This window comes from Oncorhynchus nerka, linkage group LG5 (genome assembly GCF_034236695.1).
Source record: "Oncorhynchus nerka isolate Pitt River linkage group LG5, Oner_Uvic_2.0, whole genome shotgun sequence".
NCBI classification, from domain to species: Eukaryota; Metazoa; Chordata; class Actinopteri; order Salmoniformes; family Salmonidae; genus Oncorhynchus; species Oncorhynchus nerka.
In genome coordinates, this window is record NC_088400.1 from 66,273,361 (window position 1) to 66,293,089 (window position 19,729).

Here is a 19,729-nt window from a genome sequence, read left to right on the forward strand (position 1 = left end):
GAAGGAGTCTCAAGTATCAGACTCAGAGTTTAGGGAAAGGCATCTCTTCTCAGGTTACCACCCGATTTTAAGGTGGGCAAGGACCAACCCTCACCACTCAGGTGTCCGCCTCTGTCCAATCAGCTGAGGTGGAACTCTACATTTCTTGGTAAAAACAACAAAGTCACAAAGAAAAACTTGAATGTTTACTCTAAACCTGTTTGCCCGGGGGGGTGATGGACGTACTACAGCCAATCGTATCTTTGGGGCCGGTTTCAGGTGTTGAGCAGTGGTATAACAACAGTCCCTCGCATCTCTCAATCACTACCTGTACAGGTGACTATCGGTTCTACACTGCCTCTCTATTTTCTTTCTCAACTCACCCATTCAACCAACTACTGCCATGTCTAGGAACAGTGCCTTCAGCATGTTCGGTGGGGCCGGGGGAAGAGGCTCCAGGGTGTCTGTGGCCAGTCTGGAGGGGCTACGGAACGCCATGCGCTCTGACCCGGAGAATTCGAAGGAGGTCTCTCCTGCCCCCGGGCCCGCCCCGGATGATAAGAAGACCATGAAGGGTCTCAACGACCGTCTGTCCGGCTACCTGGGCAGGGTGAGGAACCTGGAGGAAGCCAACAAAGATCTGGAGGACCAGATTCAGGACATCTTGGACAAGAGAGGAGACCCCAACGGCCGCGACTGGGATGTGGTTGAGAAACCATTGAATGACCTCAGGAAGAAGGTGATTTTTCACTCAGTTAATGATTTAATATGATTAATTAGACTGATTTATTCTGCATTTTTGCCCATTAAATGATCAATGTACAGTACTGTATGTCAATGTCAACTGAGCTTATTCACCTGATAGTCACTTGATCTCAGTCTGTGAATCCTTTGGTGTGTTTACTGGATTCTCAATAACTGGCCCATGTTCTCTCGGTTTCAGCTCCGTGATATGACCATGGATAATGCACGTTTGTTACTGCAAATGGACAACACCAAACTGGCCAATGATGACTTCAAAAACAAGTGAGACATGACATGCTATCACCTGGAGATGTATTTAAAGTACTTATTAGTACCTTCAATTCATTAAAACAAAATAGGACAAAAATACACAAAATAAAATGTATATTATTGGATTATTATTATTATGACATTATAATGTAAAGAATTATGAAAATGGTGCTCATTTACATATAGCAGTCTTTGCTAAAACCCAATGGGGCTTTTTACATTGTATGGTGCTAAGAGAGACTGATACATGCTCCTGTCATCTCCTCTGCAGGCTGGACAACGAGAAGCAGGCCAGGAAGACTGTGGAGAAGGATCTGATTGGTCTGAAGAAGGTGATTGACGACACCAACCTGAACCGCATGCAGCTGGAGAGCCAGATCGAGTCTGTGAAGGAAGAGCTCGCCTTCCTCAAGAAGGACCATAAGGATGTAAGGGCACACACTCATTCACCCACTGTTCCCGGAACAGTTTTGAGATTTACCTCATAATGGTTAGGTTTATAGCTGGGAATGGGAGAGATGATCCTAGAGCAGATTTGACTTGAAATAGCCCATAATAACTACTCCCCTGCTGCATGCAGGACGTTGATGAGCTGCGTAAGAAGATCAAGGACTCCAACGTCCTCGTGGAGTTTGACTCCCAGGACAACAACCTGAGTGATACACTCAACAAGATCCGCTCCCAGTACGAGAAACTGGCCAAGAAGAACCTCAAGGATACCGACGACTGGTACCAGAGCAAGGTATGAAGCTTTACTTCCTTATCAATGAACCACACTATATTAGTTTGTTTGATCATCAATGATCTAATTCCTTCGCTTGTTTGTTTGTTCATTCCTTAATTGATTAATCTCTCTCTCTCTCTCTCTCTCTCTCTCTCTCTCTCTCTCTCGCTCTCTCTCTCTCTCAATTCAGTTTAATTCAATTTCCTTTATTGGCATGACGTAACAATGTACATATTGCCAAAGATTTACAATATTAGCATAATTCAAATAATAATAATCAATATTGTCAAGGGGACAGCAGTAACTACAATAATCAAGGGTCAAAATAACCTTAACAACATTGAACAATTACAATAACAATAAGCATATGTTGGTATGTCAGACACTGACTCATCTTACGGCAGGCAGCAATGTACTGTAGTGCGCTGCCAACCCATAGCTCTCTGCGTCCTCCCCCAACAGGATGGGAAGCCTGTCCTCATCAGAGAGGTCTTTGAAACCTTGAATAAGGGTTTCAGATTGGGGAAAAGGGCACTCTCTAATTGTTTTATATTTTTTGACAATTTGTCAGGAAATGCAGCTCTGTCTCAGGTTCTCCTGTGGTGCCGTGGTTGCACAGCCTTTACTCTACACGGAGCCAGGTTTTCCTGGGTCTACCCTTCTCAATGGCAAGGCTGTGGAGGCTAACACCAGGGGCTGAGGATTTCTATAGAATAGTGGCCAATTTGTCGATTTAAATATTGAAGAGCGCAGGGCTCAGATTGCAACCCTGGCGAAGGACCCCCCCCCCTGTTTAAAGAATAAAGTTATTTTCTGGCCAATTTTGAATCTCAATGTATTCCCAGTATACATTGAACTAATTATGTAATATGTTTTACCCATTACACCACTTTCAATAACTTCGTAGAACAGTCCTGTATGCCAAATAGAATCAAATGGTTTTTGGAAGTCGATAAAGCAAGCGTATATTTTGGTGGACATGTTTATCTATCAGGGTGTAAATATGATCGGTCGTGCAATGTTTTGGTATAAATCCAATTTGGCTTTTACTCAAGACATTGTGCTTATTAAGGAAGTTTAGAACTCTTACATTTATAATACTACAGAAAACCTTCCCAGTTTACTGTTCAATAGGGTCAAATTAGGGTCAAATTTCTTATAGATTTGAGTCCTTGATTCCAAATGTCAGGGAAATAACCTACACTCAGGATCCAATTAAACAGTTTTAATATAGCCAGTTGACATTTTGCACTGGTGAGTTTGAGCATCTCATTTAGGATGCCATCGCTCCACAAAAGCTGCAGCTCTTGCAGAGCAAGGGGAACCACTACTTCAAGGTCTCAGAGCAAGTGACGTCACCGATTGAAACGCTATTTAGTGCGCACCACCGCTAACTAGCTAGCCGTTTCACATCCGTTACACATACCTGTATGTCACCATTTTGTATAGCTAATTCCTGTCTTTTTTTTTTGGGGGGGGGTTCCAATTTTGCCAGAAGTTGTTTGTGTTTATGGACTCCTCAATTAGTGTCAGCATCTTGCTGTTGTACTGTGCTTTTTTGATTTTGAGTTCGGTTCTCTCTCTCTCTCTCTCTCTGACAGTTTGACAGCATCAAGGTAGAGGTGGTTGAGAATAATGAGGCTCTGCATTCAGGCAAGAATGAGCTCAAAGACCTGCGCAGACAGAGACACCTTCTGGAGATAGACATACAGTCTACAATGAGCATGGTAAAACATACCTACCTGCACCATCTCTCTCTCTCTCTCTCTCTCTCTCTCTCACATCACTTGACCAGTGACATCACACACACCGGACAATACCCAACATCGGTAAGCCCCATACACAACCTATACTGTCCTACACGCTTAGAAAAAAGGGTTCAGCTATCCCCATAGGAGAACCATTATTGGTTCCAGGTAGAACCATTTTGTGGTCAATGTAGAACCCTCTTTATAAAGGGTTCTAAATGGAACCAAAAGGGTTCTACCTGCAACCGAAATAATTCTTCAAAGGTGTCTCCTATGGGGACTGCCGAATAACCCTAAATAGCACCTTTTTATCTAAGAGTGTAGGTCAACTGTAAACTGGGTCAAGGTAAAGCTGACCATGCTAAACAGGGGTCAACTATGCACACACACATCCCTTAACCTACAGAGAATGCAACACCTCTATATAGGGATGTAACAAAGCTGTGTTGTCGACACAATAACCAGCCATCCTGGTTATTACATTGAACTCTGTCATTACGAACCAGACTGAACTTCATGACCTGTCATCAACATGGTCGCCACCTGGAACATATGTGAACTTGATTTATCAACAACAACAACAACTAATACAAAACAGTCCAACATCCAGTCTTTATAGTCAGGAAATAAAAATAGTGAGTTCAAATGGATTTGATTGGTCCCTGTGCCTGTCCGTCACATCTGCTCACAAATTGATGGGTCTCTTTCCTTGTCCGTCACAGGTCCACTCCCACGAGGAATCTCTGAAGGACATGGAAGGGCGGTACAACCGTGAGATGACTCGCCTCAATAAGATCCTGCTGCAGTTGGAGGGAGAGCTGGTCCAGGTGAGGACGCAGGTGGAGAGGCATGTGGATGACTACCAGGAGCTGCTTCACGTCAAGATGAAGCTGGAAGCCGAGATCGAGAACTACCGCAGCCTAATGCACGACATCGCCCCTGATGACAGGTGAGCTAACGATGCACAAACCCAGAGGGAATGGAGGCTCAGTACTCATGACTTGATGTGGGTTGTCATAGCCAGTATTCCCAGTTAGCCCATGGCTTATAATGAGGTACCTATACATAGGATCAAACAACATTCAGTTTATATAGGGTCCGCAGCACATTTGCAGTAAACCTGGTATTATATTTCAAGTTGCCGGTTAAGTGGTGTAATTTATCCTCTTCCCCAACAGCGTGGACTTTTCTTTAGAGCAGGCAGTGAATTGTGGTAAGTACTGGACATCGGCCCTACTGAACCATCTGATCTGAAGACACCAGGGAATCCAACATACCATTATATCACTGTCCATCTAAGATGTCACTCCAGATTGCTGTTCATTCTCAGTTATGGCTAATATCACTCTGTCTGCACTACCTACCTATCTCACTGTATAACTGCATGATGTCAAAGACAATGTTCTTAACATGTTGTAGACAGATACAATGGTATTCTGATTGTGAGTTGTTCCTTGTATACGATTGTAAGACATTGAGTCATTGATTCATTTGATCCCAATGTTATGTGGATGTGTTGCAGAGGTGGTGTCTATTCAATTCATGCAAACATCTGATTCAAGTAGGATGTGCAATTTGATTTGAACATGGCAATATATACTATACATTGCTAACAATATACTATACATTTCCAATTCAAATTGTATGTCTACTTCTATTAGAGTCTGGTGGAACCGTCCTGATCACACAATAGCTCACATTCTGATTTAGCTCACAGATACAGAAACAGTGAGCTTTTAGCAATCAGGATGGTTCCACAAGGCTACTTCAATTCCTCAACTGAAAAACATCCTGCAAAATGTTCAGACTGAGATCTTCTTCCTCTTCCCTGACTCCACATCAGAGCCGCCCAGCTACCTAAGAAAGCCTTGATGAAGGATGAGGTTGATGGAAAGGAGGTCCCCAAAAAGACAGAAGCTGCGGCAACTCAGAAAAGTCTCCCTCCAATCCAAGAGGCCCCCACAAAGAAGACCGAAGCCCCTGCAACTCAAGAGAGCCTCCCTGAATCCCCCTCCTCACCTCAACCCCGATCCCTCTAGTCTTTTCTCTTTGTGTTTTGAAGCCCAGCATCGTAACTAATGATGTTATGTGTGGTTTGAAGTAGATTTGGTGTTGTTATTCCACTGCATTCTTTCTCAGAGATGTTTCTCTACAAAATAAATACGTTCAACACATTGTTCTTGACTCTGTATCATCAATGCCTTCCAGTTGTCTTTTTCAAGACATTGAATATTGTTTTTATTACCAATAAGTTGTGTAATATTCCCTGGGTAGTAAGCGTAGTGTTGTAGTGGTGGGCCTAAAACTGTCGGACTTAAAATAGGGGCTGTGTGTTTACTGTTCACCCACAGAAACATTGACACTGATCTGAGGAAGTGAGGGCTGGAGTTCTGAGGAATTGGATCTAGATCAAACATATCTGTTTTCACAGAGAAGCTAAAGTGAAACCAAAGACAATGCAACAGTAAACATGTCGTCAATAAAGCAGCAAGGATTGTTTTAAGGCGAAGATATGGTTCTTCTGTTGCAGTCATGCGCAATGTTCTTGGTTGGTCATCAATCGACAAGATAATTGAAAAAAACATGCTTATCTTATTTCATAATATACATCATTTAAAACGGCCAAGTTCTATTCACAATGGTATTCAGTTGGTAAGAGACAGACATTCAGTAAATACTAGGAATAGATTGTCCACCATCTATGCGTTATCCAGACAGAAAAAAGAAATGGGCAAAAGAACATTTTGATTTAGAGCAATAAAGAAATGGAATAAATTAACTGAGCAAACTAGAAACCTTTCAATATATAAGTTTAAACATAATTTAATACAATTTAAATATAGTATATAGAAATGTTGTGGGACTATAGTAGATGAAGAATCAATATTTTTTTAAATTTTTAGTTTGAGTATTTATTGGGTCATTATGCTCGTGTATTATGTATGTTTGTAATAGTGTGTTATATGTGAAAGTGTGTTTGTATTATAAATTGTATTTTAATGTTAAGGACTCTTGGAAGATTAGTCCAAATGGGGACTAAAAGAGATCCTAATCAAATCAAATCAAATCTCCCATGAATGACAACTATGGTTGATGACATGTAAGATCAGATGCTGTGAAACAAGGACTGGAGTTCTAAGGAATTGTGACTATGACATGAGGCCAGGTATCAGCAGCTAGCCTAGTCAAAACAGACGTGTACAGCCATAACAGACATTTTGATGACCTTATTCAGTGGTGTAAAGTACTTAAGTAAAAAAATACTTTGTTTGTAAATGATGTCTGAGTGTTAGAAAACATGAAAATAGTGCCATCTGGTTTGCTTAATCTAAGCCATTTGAAATTATTTATACTTTAACTTTTGATACTTAAGTATATTTAAAACCAAATACTTTTTTACTTTTAGTCAAGTAGTATTTTACTGGGTGACTCACTTTTACTTGAGTCATTTTCTATTACAGTTCTTGCCGATTGCTTCCACACTGAAAGTAAATGCTTAGACAAAAACATCAAACCCTTAACTTTTGTAACCATGCCTTAAACAGAGGCACCAAAAGTACAAACACATGTTCTGCTTGAAAACCAATTAGTCTGAGCCTTACCACTACAAATAGACCTCAGGTAAGATCACATCTTTTGTGAGAACTTGACAAACATATAGGCAGTGAGAGTGAGAGGACAAAGGGGACCAGGCAATAGACAGAGACATATTTCCGACAACATTAGGAACACTTTGGTGGACCATGTCATAAATCATGGCCTGGCGATGAGGGAGGCAGAGAGTCCAGCCCAACCTGAGTCGCTACACGGTAGCATCCATAATACGAACATTTAGACTGGAGAACAGGTATGTCTTCAACTTTCTACATTAAACTGTACCTATGTAATTGTTGCACATCATTCTGCATCACAGTACAATACAATGTAGTCCTACAATATTAGGTCTATGCTCCTCAGTGAACAAAAAAATGGGTATAGCGCTGTTAAGTACATGTAATACAGTTTTAATGTTACTGTGTACAGGATGTAGAAAAAGAACCTAACCAATGACATCACATTCTTGGATTTTCTAAAGAACTACCAGACGACTGTCACGTCTACTCCTGCTCCTCCCCTCTGATGCGTGACATCGCCAGAATACTAACCACCAGTCCTGAAAATCAGCTTTGCGCACACCTGGTACCCGTCATTACGCGCACCTGTTAATCATTATGATTCACACCTGGCACCCGTCATTACGTGCACCTGTTAATCATTATGATTCACACCTGGCACCCGTCATTACGCGCACCTGTTAATAATTATGATTCACACCTGGCACCCGTCATTACGCGCACCTGTTAATCATTATGATTCACACCTGGACTCCATTTCCTTCATTTCATTTCCTCCCCTTTGTCACTTTCCCATGTTCACTCACCAGTTGGTATTGTTCTTGTGTATTGGCATTTAGCCTTTTGTTAGTGTTGTGTTCTTGGTTTGATTATAATGTTTCACCTGCTTCCCACTCACGGCCCCATCACAATGACCTGAGGGTGGAAGGTGATGTCTGTTCACCCAGGAACAGGAACTGGCTATTGTCACTCTAGTGTTGGCAAACACCATCCACCTACATTAGTTTTCCCCCATTGTTCACACACTAAAACTGGACCATGAAACTCAATCACCGGAACCTGAAACTCATATACCAAATCCCTAAACCAAGTTTGCAAAATTGCATGCACAATTCCTGCTTTACAATCAGTTTTCAATTCTATATCACACTTTTTGTAAAACACTGCATGGTTCCCTACATTAGGCACAACATTCAAAATGAAAATCTCTTTAGTCCCTTTGGAAAACAACGCCAATCACAATACCAAGCTCTATACACCAATTGGCAACACCCACTCCTCACAGGAGGTGTAAACACTAGTTGCTGAATTGTTTGCTTTTAAATCAGAGCTTTAGCACTATAAAAGGCCAGATGAGCGCTCCTGTTTTGGAAGTCAATGATGAAGGAGTGAGAGTAGGAGGAGGAAGGACAGTTGTCTCAGGGCCACATTGGTTGACCATGTGCTCAACCATTGATTGAGTATAAGGGAGGCTGGGCAGAGAGTTCAGTCCAACCTGAGCCGCTACACGGTTAAATTGATTAGCCATACATTCAGAAATGACAACCGGTAAGTTACCTACCATCTACACTATGCCCTTTATGTATGTATACTGCAGTCTGACATATCAGTAGGCCTCTGTTACTCAGTGATTGTTGGTCAATGTTAATGTAATGTCATTTCATATTGACAGAAAATAGACTACTTTGTCTTACTGTAACCAATCATATATTTGTGTATCTTCTGCAGAACTGAGAGACGGTCAGGCCATGGTGGAAGACACCGGCTGTTCACACCAGAACAGTGACGGTCAGGCCATGGTGGAAGACACCGGATGTTCACACCAGAACAGAGACGGTCAGGCCATGGTGGAAGACACCGGCTGTTCACACCAGAACAGAGACGGTCAGGCCATGGTGGAAGACACCGGCTGTTCACACCAGAACAGAGACGGTCAGGCCATGGTGGAAGACACCGGCTGTTCACATCAGAACAGAGACGGTCAGGCCATGGTGGAAGACACCGGCTGTTCACACCAGAACAGAGACGGTCAGGCCATGGTGGAAGACACCGGCTGTTCACACCAGAACAGAGACGGTCAGGCCATGGTGGAAGACACCGGCTGTTCACACCAGAACAGAGACGGTCAGGCCATGGTGGAAGACACCGGCTGTTCACACCAGAACAGAGACGGTCAGGCCATGGTGGAAGACACCGGCTGTTCACACCAGAACAGAGACGGTCAGGCCATGGTGGAAGACACCGCTGTTCACACCAGAACAGAGACGGCCAGGCCATGGTGGAAGACACCGGCTGTTCACACCAGAACAGAGACGGTCAGGCCATGGTGGAAGACACCGGCTGTTCACACCAGAACAGAGACGGTCAGGCCATGGTGGAAGACACCGGCTGTTCACACCAGAACAGAGACGGTCAGGCCATGGTGGAAGACACCGGCTGTTCACACCAGAACAGAGACGGTCAGGCCATGGTGGAAGACACCGGCTGTTCACACCAGAACAGAGACGGTCAGGCCATGGTGGAAGACACCGGCTGTTCACACCAGAACAGAGACGGTCAGACCATGGTGGAAGACACCGGCTGTTCACACCAGAACAGAGACGGTCAGGCCATGGTGGAAGACACCGTCTGTTCACACCAGAACAGAGACGGTCAGGCCATGGTGGAAGACACCGGCTGTTCACACCAGAACAGAGACGGTCAGGCCATGGTGGAAGACACCGGCTGTTCACACCAGAACAGAGACGGTCAGGCCATGGTGGAAGACACCGGCTGTTCACACCAGAACAGAGACGGTCAGGCCATGGTGGAAGACACCGGCTGTTCACATCAGAACAGAGACGGTCAGGCCATGGTGGAAGACACCGGCTGTTCACACCAGAACAGAGACGGTCAGGCCATGGTGGAAGACACCGGCTGTTCACACCAGAACAGAGACGGTCAGGCTATGGTGGAAGACACCGGCTGTTCACACCAGAACAGAGACGGTCAGGCCATGGTGGAAGACACCGGCTGTTCACACCAGAACAGAGACGGTCAGGCCATGGTGGAAGACACCGGCTGTTCACACCAGAACAGAGACGGCCAGGCCATGGTGGAAGACACCGGCTGTTCACACCAGAACAGAGACGGTCAGGCCATGGTGGAAGACACCGGCTGTTCACACCAGAACAGAGACGGCCAGGCCATGGTGGAAGACACCGGCTGTTCACACCAGAACAGAGACGGTCAGGCCATGGTGGAAGACACCGGCTGTTCACACCAGAACAGAGACGGTCAGGCCATGGTGGAAGACACCGGCTGTTCACACCAGAACAGAGACGGTCAGGCCATGGTGGAAGACACCGGCTGTTCACACCAGAACAGAGACGGTCAGGCCATGGTGGAAGACACTGTCTGTTCACACCAGAACAGAGACGGTCAGGCCATGGTGGAAGACACCGGCTGTTCACACCAGAACAGAGACGGTCAGGCCATGGTGGAAGACACCGGCTGTTCACACCAGAACAGAGACGGTCAGGCCATGGTGGAAGACACCGGCTGTTCACACCAGAACAGAGACGGCCAGGCCATGGTGGAAGACACCGGCTGTTCACACCAGAACAGAGACGGTCAGGCCATGGTGGAAGACACCGGCTGTTCACACCAGAACAGAGACGGTCAGGCCATGGTGGAAGACACCGGCTGTTCACACCAGAACAGAGACGTTCAGGCCATGGTGGAAGACACCGGCTGTTCACACCAGAACAGAGACGGTCAGGCCATGGTGGAAGACACCGGCTGTTCACACCAGAATAGAGACGGTCAGGCCATGTTGGAAGACACAGGCTGTTCACCCCAAAACAGCTATTGTGAACATGGTGGTGGCAAACAATACCATTACACTACGGGAAATCCAGAACCACATGATTGCAGACAACGTAATATTCACCAGGTGGGCTTGTCTACATTGGACCGTGTGTTACAGCACAACCGAATCCGGATGAAACAGGTCTACAAGGTGCCATTAAAGTGACACTCCGAGAGTTAAAGAACAGCACTATGAATATGTGCAAGTAAGTACTATACTGTGAATTTACTATCATATCAGCACTGTATAGACACATCACAGTTCTGTAATCCAGTGTATTGTGCTTCACCATATTGACTGCTCTAGGTCTATGTCACATATTGTCTTGTCTGTTTCAGAGAGTCTTGTAGTTGGATGCCGCAGCAATTCAGTACGTTTATATTTACATTGATGAGGCTGGCTTTAACCGAGCCAAAAGAAGGGGATGGAACATTATTGGCCACCGTGCCATTGTGAATGTCCCTGGACAGTGTGGAGGGAATATCACCATGTGCGCAGCTGTTAGCCAGCGAGGCATCCTCCATCACCGCCCTCCATCACCATCACCTTGGTCCCTACAACACCGTCCTTCTCATCACATTCCTGGACACACTACATGGCTTCCTCATTCCAGCTGAGCAGAGGGGTGGACCAGAGCAGCCCAGGAATGTTGTCATCTGGGACAACGTGAGTTTCCACCAGGCTGCTCTGGTCCACAACTGGTTAATTAACCACCCACAATGTATTGTTCTATACCTCCCACCATATTCCCCATTACTAAACCCTATTGAATGTTTTTTTTGGAAGGTGTATGATCGCCATACCCTCGCACACATGCCTTTTCTCCAGGCAACGGAGGATGCATGTGGTGAAGTTGATGTGGGGGCTTTCGGATCCGTCACTCCAGAAGATTGTTTAGCCAGGGAGAACATGGCTTGTGATGTAGATGAGGTGCTGTAGCCAGACCAAAATAGGAGGCAGGATGCAGCCTAATGTCTTTATTCTTATACACTGTTCGAAAAAATAAAGGGAACACTTAAACAACACAATGTAACTCCAAGTCAATCACACTTCTGTGAAATCAAACTGTCCACTTAGGAAGCAACACTGATTGACAATAAATTTCACATGCTGTTGTGCAAATGGAATAGACAACAGGTGGAAATTATAGGCAATTAGCAAGACACCCCCAATAAAGGAGTGGTTCTGCAGGTGGGGACCACAGACCACTTCTCAGTTCCTATGCTTCCTGGTTGATGTTTTGTTCACTTTTGAATGCTGGCGGTGCTTTCACTCTAGTGGTAGCATGAAACGGAGTCTACAACCCACACAAGTGGCTCAGGTAGTGCAGCTCATCCAGGATGGAAATTAATGCGAGCTGTGGCAAGAAGGTTTGCTGCGTCTGTCAGCGTAGTGTCCAGAGCATGGAGGCGCTACCAGGAGACAGGCCAGTACATCAGGAGACGTGTAGGAGGGCAACAACCCAGCAGCAGGACCGCTACCTCCACCTTTGTGCAAGGAGGAGCACTGCCAGAGCCCTGCAAAATGACCTCCAGCAGGCCACAAATGTGCATGTGTCTGCTCAAACGGTCATAAACAGACTCCATGGTATGAGTGCCCGATGTCCACAGGTGGGGGTTGTGCTTACAGCCCAACACCGTGCAGAACGTTTGGCATTTGCCAGAGAACACCAAGATTGGCAAATTCGCGACTGGCGCCCTGTGCTCTTCACAGATGAAAGCAGGTTCACACTGAGCACATGTGACAGAGTCTGGAGACACCGTGGAGAACGTTCTGCTGCCTGCAACATCCTCCAGCATGACCAGTTTGGCGGTGGGTCAGTCATGGTGTGGGGTGGCATTTCTTTGGGGGGCCGCACAGCCCTCCATGTGCTCGCCAGAGGTAGCCTGACTGCCATTAGGTACCGAGATGAGATCCTCAGACCCCTTGTGAGACCATATGCTGGTGCGGTTGGCCCTGGGTTCCTCCTAATGCAAGACAATGCTAGACCTCATGTGGCTGGAGTGTGTCAGCAGTTCCTGCAAGAGGAAGGCATTGATGCTATGGACTGGCCCGCCCGTTCCCCAGACCTGAATCCAATTGAGCACATCTGGGACATCATGTCTCGCTCCATCCACCAACATCACGTTGCACCACAGACTGTCCAGGAGTCCTACTGGAAACCTACTGATGGTATATTCATAGTTGTGTTGAGCACATCAGTGTGTTGTTGGTTCGTAGACAGATCTATTCATATGACGAGTGTGTGTCATTTTGATGCAAAACAAAACATTTGGTAAAGAAAAGTTTTGAATGCAGTGTTTGCATTTGCTAGAGATTGGTAGAGTTTAGCATTTTGTGTATGTGGTTTTGTCTTCAGTTTGGGGAAAATGGGCCAAAGATTTAGCAAACTTGTGGAAAACTAACTATGAGTGTAAATCATTGCAGATCACACAACATTCCATAATATCAACCGTGTCATGTCATGCATGCATCTTGCGTTAACACTAACTTACAATGACGCCGCTGTACAGGGTTCCATTTGAGAGGAACACAGTTAGTCAAAGACCTTCACTATGACTATGTGCAAGTAAGTGTCACTGTACTGTAATGGCAGTAGATTGTGTCCTATTGACCCTGCATAGATACATTCAGACAAAGCAGTATGTGACCTAAGCAGGTGCCCCCATTCTGGGTGTGGGGGAGGGGTCTGTGGGGACACCTGCCTTGCTTGTAGTTTTGACTGAATGTGTCTGACCCAACCCACCCCCATCCTTGTGTGAAAATGCAGACATTGTAGTCTTGTGTTTTGCGTTTTCCATATTCACGGTACAGTGTTTGCATTTTCTGTTAGAGCCTTTTTTCATTGATGAAGCTGGATTCTATCTACATTTACATTTACATTTAAGTCATTTAGCAGACGCTCTTATCCAGAGCGACCAGGCGTCAGGGCCGACATGTTATAGGACAAAGAGCCGTTGTGAATGTCCCTGGACAGCGAGGGGGAAATATCACCTTGTGTGCCGCCATTAGTCTGCAAGGAGTTCTCCATCACCATGCCACCCTCGGTCCCTACAATACTGCAATACATAATCATATTTCTGGATGCATCACCATGCCACCCTCGGTCCCTACAATACTGCAATACATAATCATATTTCTGGATGCATCACCATGCCACCCTCGGTCCCTACAATACTGCAACACATAATCATATTTCTGGATGCATCACCATGCCACCCTCGGTCCCCACAACACTTACACACATAATCATATTTCTGGATGCATCACCATGCCAACCTCGGTCCCTACAATACTACACACATAATCATATTTCTGGATGTATCACCATGCCAACCTCAGTCCCTACAATACTACACACATAATCATATTTCTGGATGCATCACCATGCCACCCTCGGTCCCTACAATACTGCAACACATAATCATATTTCTGGATGCATCACCATGCCACCCTCGGTCCCTACAATACTACACACATAATCATATTTCTGGATGCATCACCATGCCACCCTCAGTCCCTACAATACTGCAACACATAATCATATTTCTGGATGCATCACCATGCCACCTTCGGTCCCTACAATACTGCAACACATAATCATATTTCTGGATGCATCACCATGCCACCCTCGGTCCCTACAACACTACAACACATAATCATATTTCTGGATGTATCACCATGCCACCCTCGGTCCCTACAATACTACAACACATAATCATATTTCTGGATGCATCACCATGCCAACCTCGGTCCCTACAATACTACACACATAATCATATTTCTGGATGCATCACCATGCCACCCTCAGTCCCTACAATACTGTAACACATAATCATATTTCTGGATGCATCACCATGCCAACCTCGGTCCCTACAATACTGCACACATAATCATATTTCTGGATGCATCACCATGCCAACCTCGGTCCCTACAATACTACACACATAATCATATTTCTGGATGCATCACCATGCCAACCTCGGTCCCTACAATACTACACACATAATCATATTTCTGGATGCATCACCATGCCACCCTCGGTCCCTACAATACTGCAACACATAATCATATTTCTGGATGCATCACCATGCCAACCTCGGTCCCTACAATACTACACACATAATCATATTTCTGGATGCATCACCATGCCAACCTCGGTCCCTACAATACTACACACATAATCATATTTCTGGATGCATCACCATGCCAACCTCAGTCCCTACAACACTACACACATAATCATATTTCTGGATGCATCACCATGCCAACCTCGGTCCCTACAACACTACACACATAATCATATTTCTGGATGCATCACCATGCCAACCTCGGTCCCTACAATACTACACACATAATCATATTTCTGGATGCATCACCATGCCAACCTCGGTCCCTACAATACTACACACATAATCATATTTCTGGATGTATCACCATGCCAACCTCGGTCCCTACAATACTACACACATAATCATATTTCTGGATTAATCACCATGCCACCCTCGGTCCCTACAATACTACACACATAACCATATTTCTGGATGCATCACCATGCCACCCTCGGTCCCTACAATACTACAACACATAATCATATTTCTGGATGCATCACCATGCCACCCTCGGTCCCTACAACACTACACACATAATCATATTTCTGGATGCATCACCATGCCAACCTCGGTCCCTACAATACTGCAACACATAATCATATTTCTGGATGCATCACCATGCCACCCTCAGTCCCTACAATACTACACACATAATCATATTTCTGGATGCATCACCATGCCACCCTCAGTCCCTACAACACTACACACATAATCATATTTCTGGATGCATCACCATGCCAACCTCGGTCCCTACAATACTGCACACATAATCATATTTCTGGATGCATCACCATACCACCCTCGGTCCCTACAACACTACACACATAATCATATTTCTGGATGCACAACATAATGCAGCTGTGCAGGACGGACCAGAGCACCCCAGGTTTGTTGTCATCTGGGATAATGTTAGTTTCCACCGGGCTGCTCTGGTCAGGGACTGGTTTACCGACCACAATAACTTCACAGTTGTACAGGACGGATCAGAGCAGCCCAGGTTTGTTGTCATCTGGGATAATGTTAGTTTCCACCGGGCTGCTCTGGTCAGGGACTGGTTCACCAACCACAATAACTTCACAGTTGTACAGGACGGACCAGAGCAGCCCAGGTTTGTTGTCATCTGGGATAATGTTAGTTTCCACCGGGCTGCTCTGGTCAGGGACTGGTTCACCAACCACAATAACTTCACAGTTGTATACTTGCCCCCTTTACTCCCCATTTCTCATTGAGGAATTATTTTCGGCTTGGCGTTGGAAAGTGTATGACCGCCAACAACATGCCCGCCTGCCTCTTCTGCAAGCAATGGAAGAGGCATTTGGAGACATTGAGGTGGGGTCAGTCCATGGTTGGATAGGCAATTATTTTCCCCATTGCCTAGCCAGGGATGACATTGCTTGTGATGTGGATGAGGTGATGTGGCCAGACCCTAACAGAAGGTGGGATCTTGAAACCATCTACTCCATCCCTTACAATACTATTTTTTGTTTACCATTGCACTGTCATTTTACTGTCATTTTTGTTTGTGTTTACAGTAATATATTGTATTAATTACTGTAATTCTACTTTGTGTTTTTTGTTGTTGTAAAAACCTGCAATGGCAAAAAATAGGTTGTACATATTTTTTCTGAAGCCTTTATATTTTTGTGTTCATTGAAATGTGACTAGATGTACTGTACTGGAACAATCTGTCACAGAAGCCTGTATAAGAAAATAAAAAGGTATACAAAGTACTAAAGACAGTGTTTTGTGTAAAGTACATAACTGCTTTGAAGTTTCAGTTTGAGTTTCATTTTGACATAGAAGTGAGATGTTTATCTCCAAGTGTCATGTCTTATTTGGCTTGTGTGTAGAGTTTTGACACAAAGAGCCAAATTCCGCAACAAGTACGTAAGCATTCACAAAAAAATGTAAGGCACCTTTACTTTTACTCAAGTATGACAATATAATACTTTTTCCACCATGACCTTATTTGACCTTTGCTCTGCTCTATCGATCACTACATAAATTCATTGTGGAGAAGAAACGTCAGTTTTTCCAGGAACTATAGCTACTTGGCCGGACCTAGCTACTTGGCCGGACCTACCTACTTGGCCGGACCTAGCTGCCTTTCTGGCCATATAATGTGTGTAAATATAATCAAGAATTAGAACAATGACTATCTGTTCCTTGGTAGAAATGAATGAACTTATAGCCAGACTGGATAGAATGCTTATCTACACAGGCAGACCTTGGCTTGGGTCGTAAATTATCTTAGTAGGGAGAGACGATGTGGGAAGGCTTGAGAACTATACAGCCATTGTACTGCTGGTTGATGAGACGGGGTAGTAGGAAAACTAATGACGTCATTTTCAGTTTATAATCTGTGGTAAACTGTATCATGTTCAGTACTCTCGAGAATAAACACGTCTGGTAGACGTTTTATGCAAATAAGAGTCTTACAAATTCTTAGGAATTGACAGTGTTTAATTTTAATTGGGTATTAAAACATAGAGGAATTTAATTCCTGTAACACATAGCTGTCGTATTTTCTATTCATCGTAACTAATGATGTTATGTGTGGTTTGAAGTAGATTTGGTGTTGTTATTCCACTGCATTCTTTCTCAGAGATGTTTCTCTACAAAATAAATACGTTCAACACATTGTTCTTGACTCTGTATCATCAATGCCTTCCAGTTGTCTTTTTCAAGACATTGAATATTGTTTTTATTACCAATAAGTTGTGTAATATTCCCTGGGTAGTAAGCGTAGTGTTGTAGTGGTGGGCCTAAAACTGTTGGACTTAAAATAGGGGCTGTGTGTTTACTGTTCACCCACAGAAACATTGACACTGATCTGAGGAAGTGAGGGCTGGAGTTCTGAGGAATTGGATCTAGATCTGTTTTCACAGAGAAGCTAAAGTGAAACCAAAGACAATGCAACAGTAAACATGTCGTCTCCCATGAATGACAACTATGGTTGATGAGATGTAAGATCAGATTCTGTGAAACAAGGACTGGAGTTCTAAGGAATTGTGACTATGGCCTGAGGCCAGGTATCAGCAGGTAGCCTAGTCAAAACAGACGTGTACAGCCATAACAAACATTTAGGTGACCTTTTCTGCTGCTTTTCAGACACGGTTGGATCCCACCCTGAAGCACTACTTGTGTAATAATTAAAACTAAACAATCACAACACAGTCACTATTGGTCACTATATTATGGATCACTATTCTAATATTTATTCATTACAGAATGTTGTCAGTTATAAAGAATATATTTGTTAACTGCACTGTAGAGATTTGTAGACCTAGATATCTCCAATCCTAAAAGCACACATAAAATAAACAATTCCAATTTATTTACATAATTACATAATGTGTGTGTGAGAGAGATAGGAGAGTGTGTGTGAGAGAGAGATAGGAGAGTGTGTGTGAGAGAGAGATAGGAGAGTGTGTGTGAGAGAGAGATAGGAGAGTGTGTGTGAGAGAGAGATAGGAGAGTGTGTGTGAGAGAGAGATAGGAGAGTGTGTGTGTGAGAGAGATAGGAGTGTGTGTGTGAGAGAGATAGGAGAGTGTGTGTGAGAGAGATAGGAGAGTGTGTGTGAGAGAGAGATAGGAGAGTGTGTGTGAGAGAGAGATAGGAGAGTGTGTGTGAGAGAGAGATAGGAGAGTGTGTGTGAGAGAGATAGGAGAGTGTGTGTGAGAGAGAGATAGGAGAGTGTGTGTGAGAGAGAGATAGGAGAGTGTGTGTGAGAGAGAGATAGGGTGTGTGTGTGAGAGAGATAGGAGAGTGTGTGAGAGAGATAGGAGAGTGTGTGTGTGAGAGAGATAGGAGAGTGTGTGTGAGAGAGATAGGAGAGTGTGTGTGAGAGAGAGATAGGAGTGTGTGTGTGAGAGAGATAGGAGAGTGTGTGTGAGAGAGATAGGAGAGTGTGTGTGTGAGAGAGATAGGAGAGTGTGTGTGAGAGAGAGATAGGAGAGTGTGTGTGAGAGAGATAGGAGAGTGTGTGTGAGAGAGAGATAGGAGTGTGTGTGAGAGAGAGATAGGAGTGCGTGTGTGAGAGAGAGATAGGAGTGCGTGTGTGAGAGAGAGATAGGAGTGCGTGTGTGAGAGAGATAGGAGAGTGTGTGTGCATTTTGTGTTTAATTTTTCCTTGTCAGCCACCCATCTCTGCTTTTCTGCCTTATAAAAAGCTGAGGTCTGGAACTACCTCCAGGAGTAGTTGTGATTTTCCGTTTGGGTTTTGTGGAGAGTTATTTTCTGTTTAGCTGTTTTGTTGTCTGACAGAACTGTGCGCTTTCGTTTTTTCTACTTTGTTATTTTGTTGCGGTGCTCAGTTGATTAAAAATCATGAACGCCTACCACGCTGCACCTTGTTCTCCTTCTTCAACTGTTAAGGGAATTTTATCAATGATGACTAATTATGTATACATTTCAATCAGGACTGACTAGTCCAAATGCTATTTTGTACTGTACCTAATGAATTTTCTCTCTTGCTCCCATTCCCAATTGTATATAATATAGTCAGGAGTTTAGTAACAATGATGGTCTCTTCCTTTGTACAAATGAATGAACTATTTCCAGATGGCAGGGACGGACTATCTCTAGACTGTCTAGAATGCTGATTTACAATGACTGACCTTGGCTTTAGGCGAGGATGGAAGGCTCAAGAACTATAGGGCCTCTCTACCCGTGTCATGAAGAGATA

General features: G+C 44.3%; 1 protein-coding gene across 3 annotated transcripts; it reads left to right on the forward strand.

Moving 5' to 3' along the window:
• Positions 1 to 97: 97 nt before the first annotated feature.
• zgc:92380 (uncharacterized protein LOC445086 homolog) lies at positions 98 to 5,639 on the forward strand. Of its 3 annotated transcripts, XM_029649007.2 has the most exons (8): positions 98 to 718; positions 923 to 1,005; positions 1,265 to 1,421; positions 1,574 to 1,735; positions 3,319 to 3,444; positions 4,188 to 4,414; positions 4,644 to 4,678; positions 5,309 to 5,431. In XM_029649007.2, exons 1-8 carry the CDS (start codon positions 383 to 385, stop codon positions 5,335 to 5,337), a joined length of 1,155 nt encoding a protein of 384 aa, XP_029504867.1. In that variant the 5' UTR covers positions 98 to 382; the 3' UTR covers positions 5,338 to 5,431. The 3 variants fall into 3 exon arrangements, with proteins under 3 accessions (XP_029504867.1, XP_029504865.1, XP_029504866.1); XM_029649005.2 differs by lacking the exon at positions 4,644 to 4,678 and having other exon boundaries at positions 5,309 to 5,639; XM_029649006.2 differs by having other exon boundaries at positions 4,644 to 5,401.
• The last annotated feature ends 14,090 nt before the right edge of the window (positions 5,640 to 19,729 follow it).

Bases quoted from the DNA above. Each gene is read 5' to 3' on its own strand.
- zgc:92380 (XM_029649005.2), top strand. From the start codon at position 383: ATGTCTAGGAACAGTGCCTTCAGCATGTTCGGTGGGGCCGGGGGAAGA. The intron at 1,422-1,573 runs GTAAGGGCACAC...TGCTGCATGCAG, and splicing joins TCAAGAAGGACCATAAGGAT to GACGTTGATGAGCTGCGTAA. The intron at 4,415-5,308 runs GTGAGCTAACGA...ACTCCACATCAG, and splicing joins GACATCGCCCCTGATGACAG to AGCCGCCCAGCTACCTAAGA.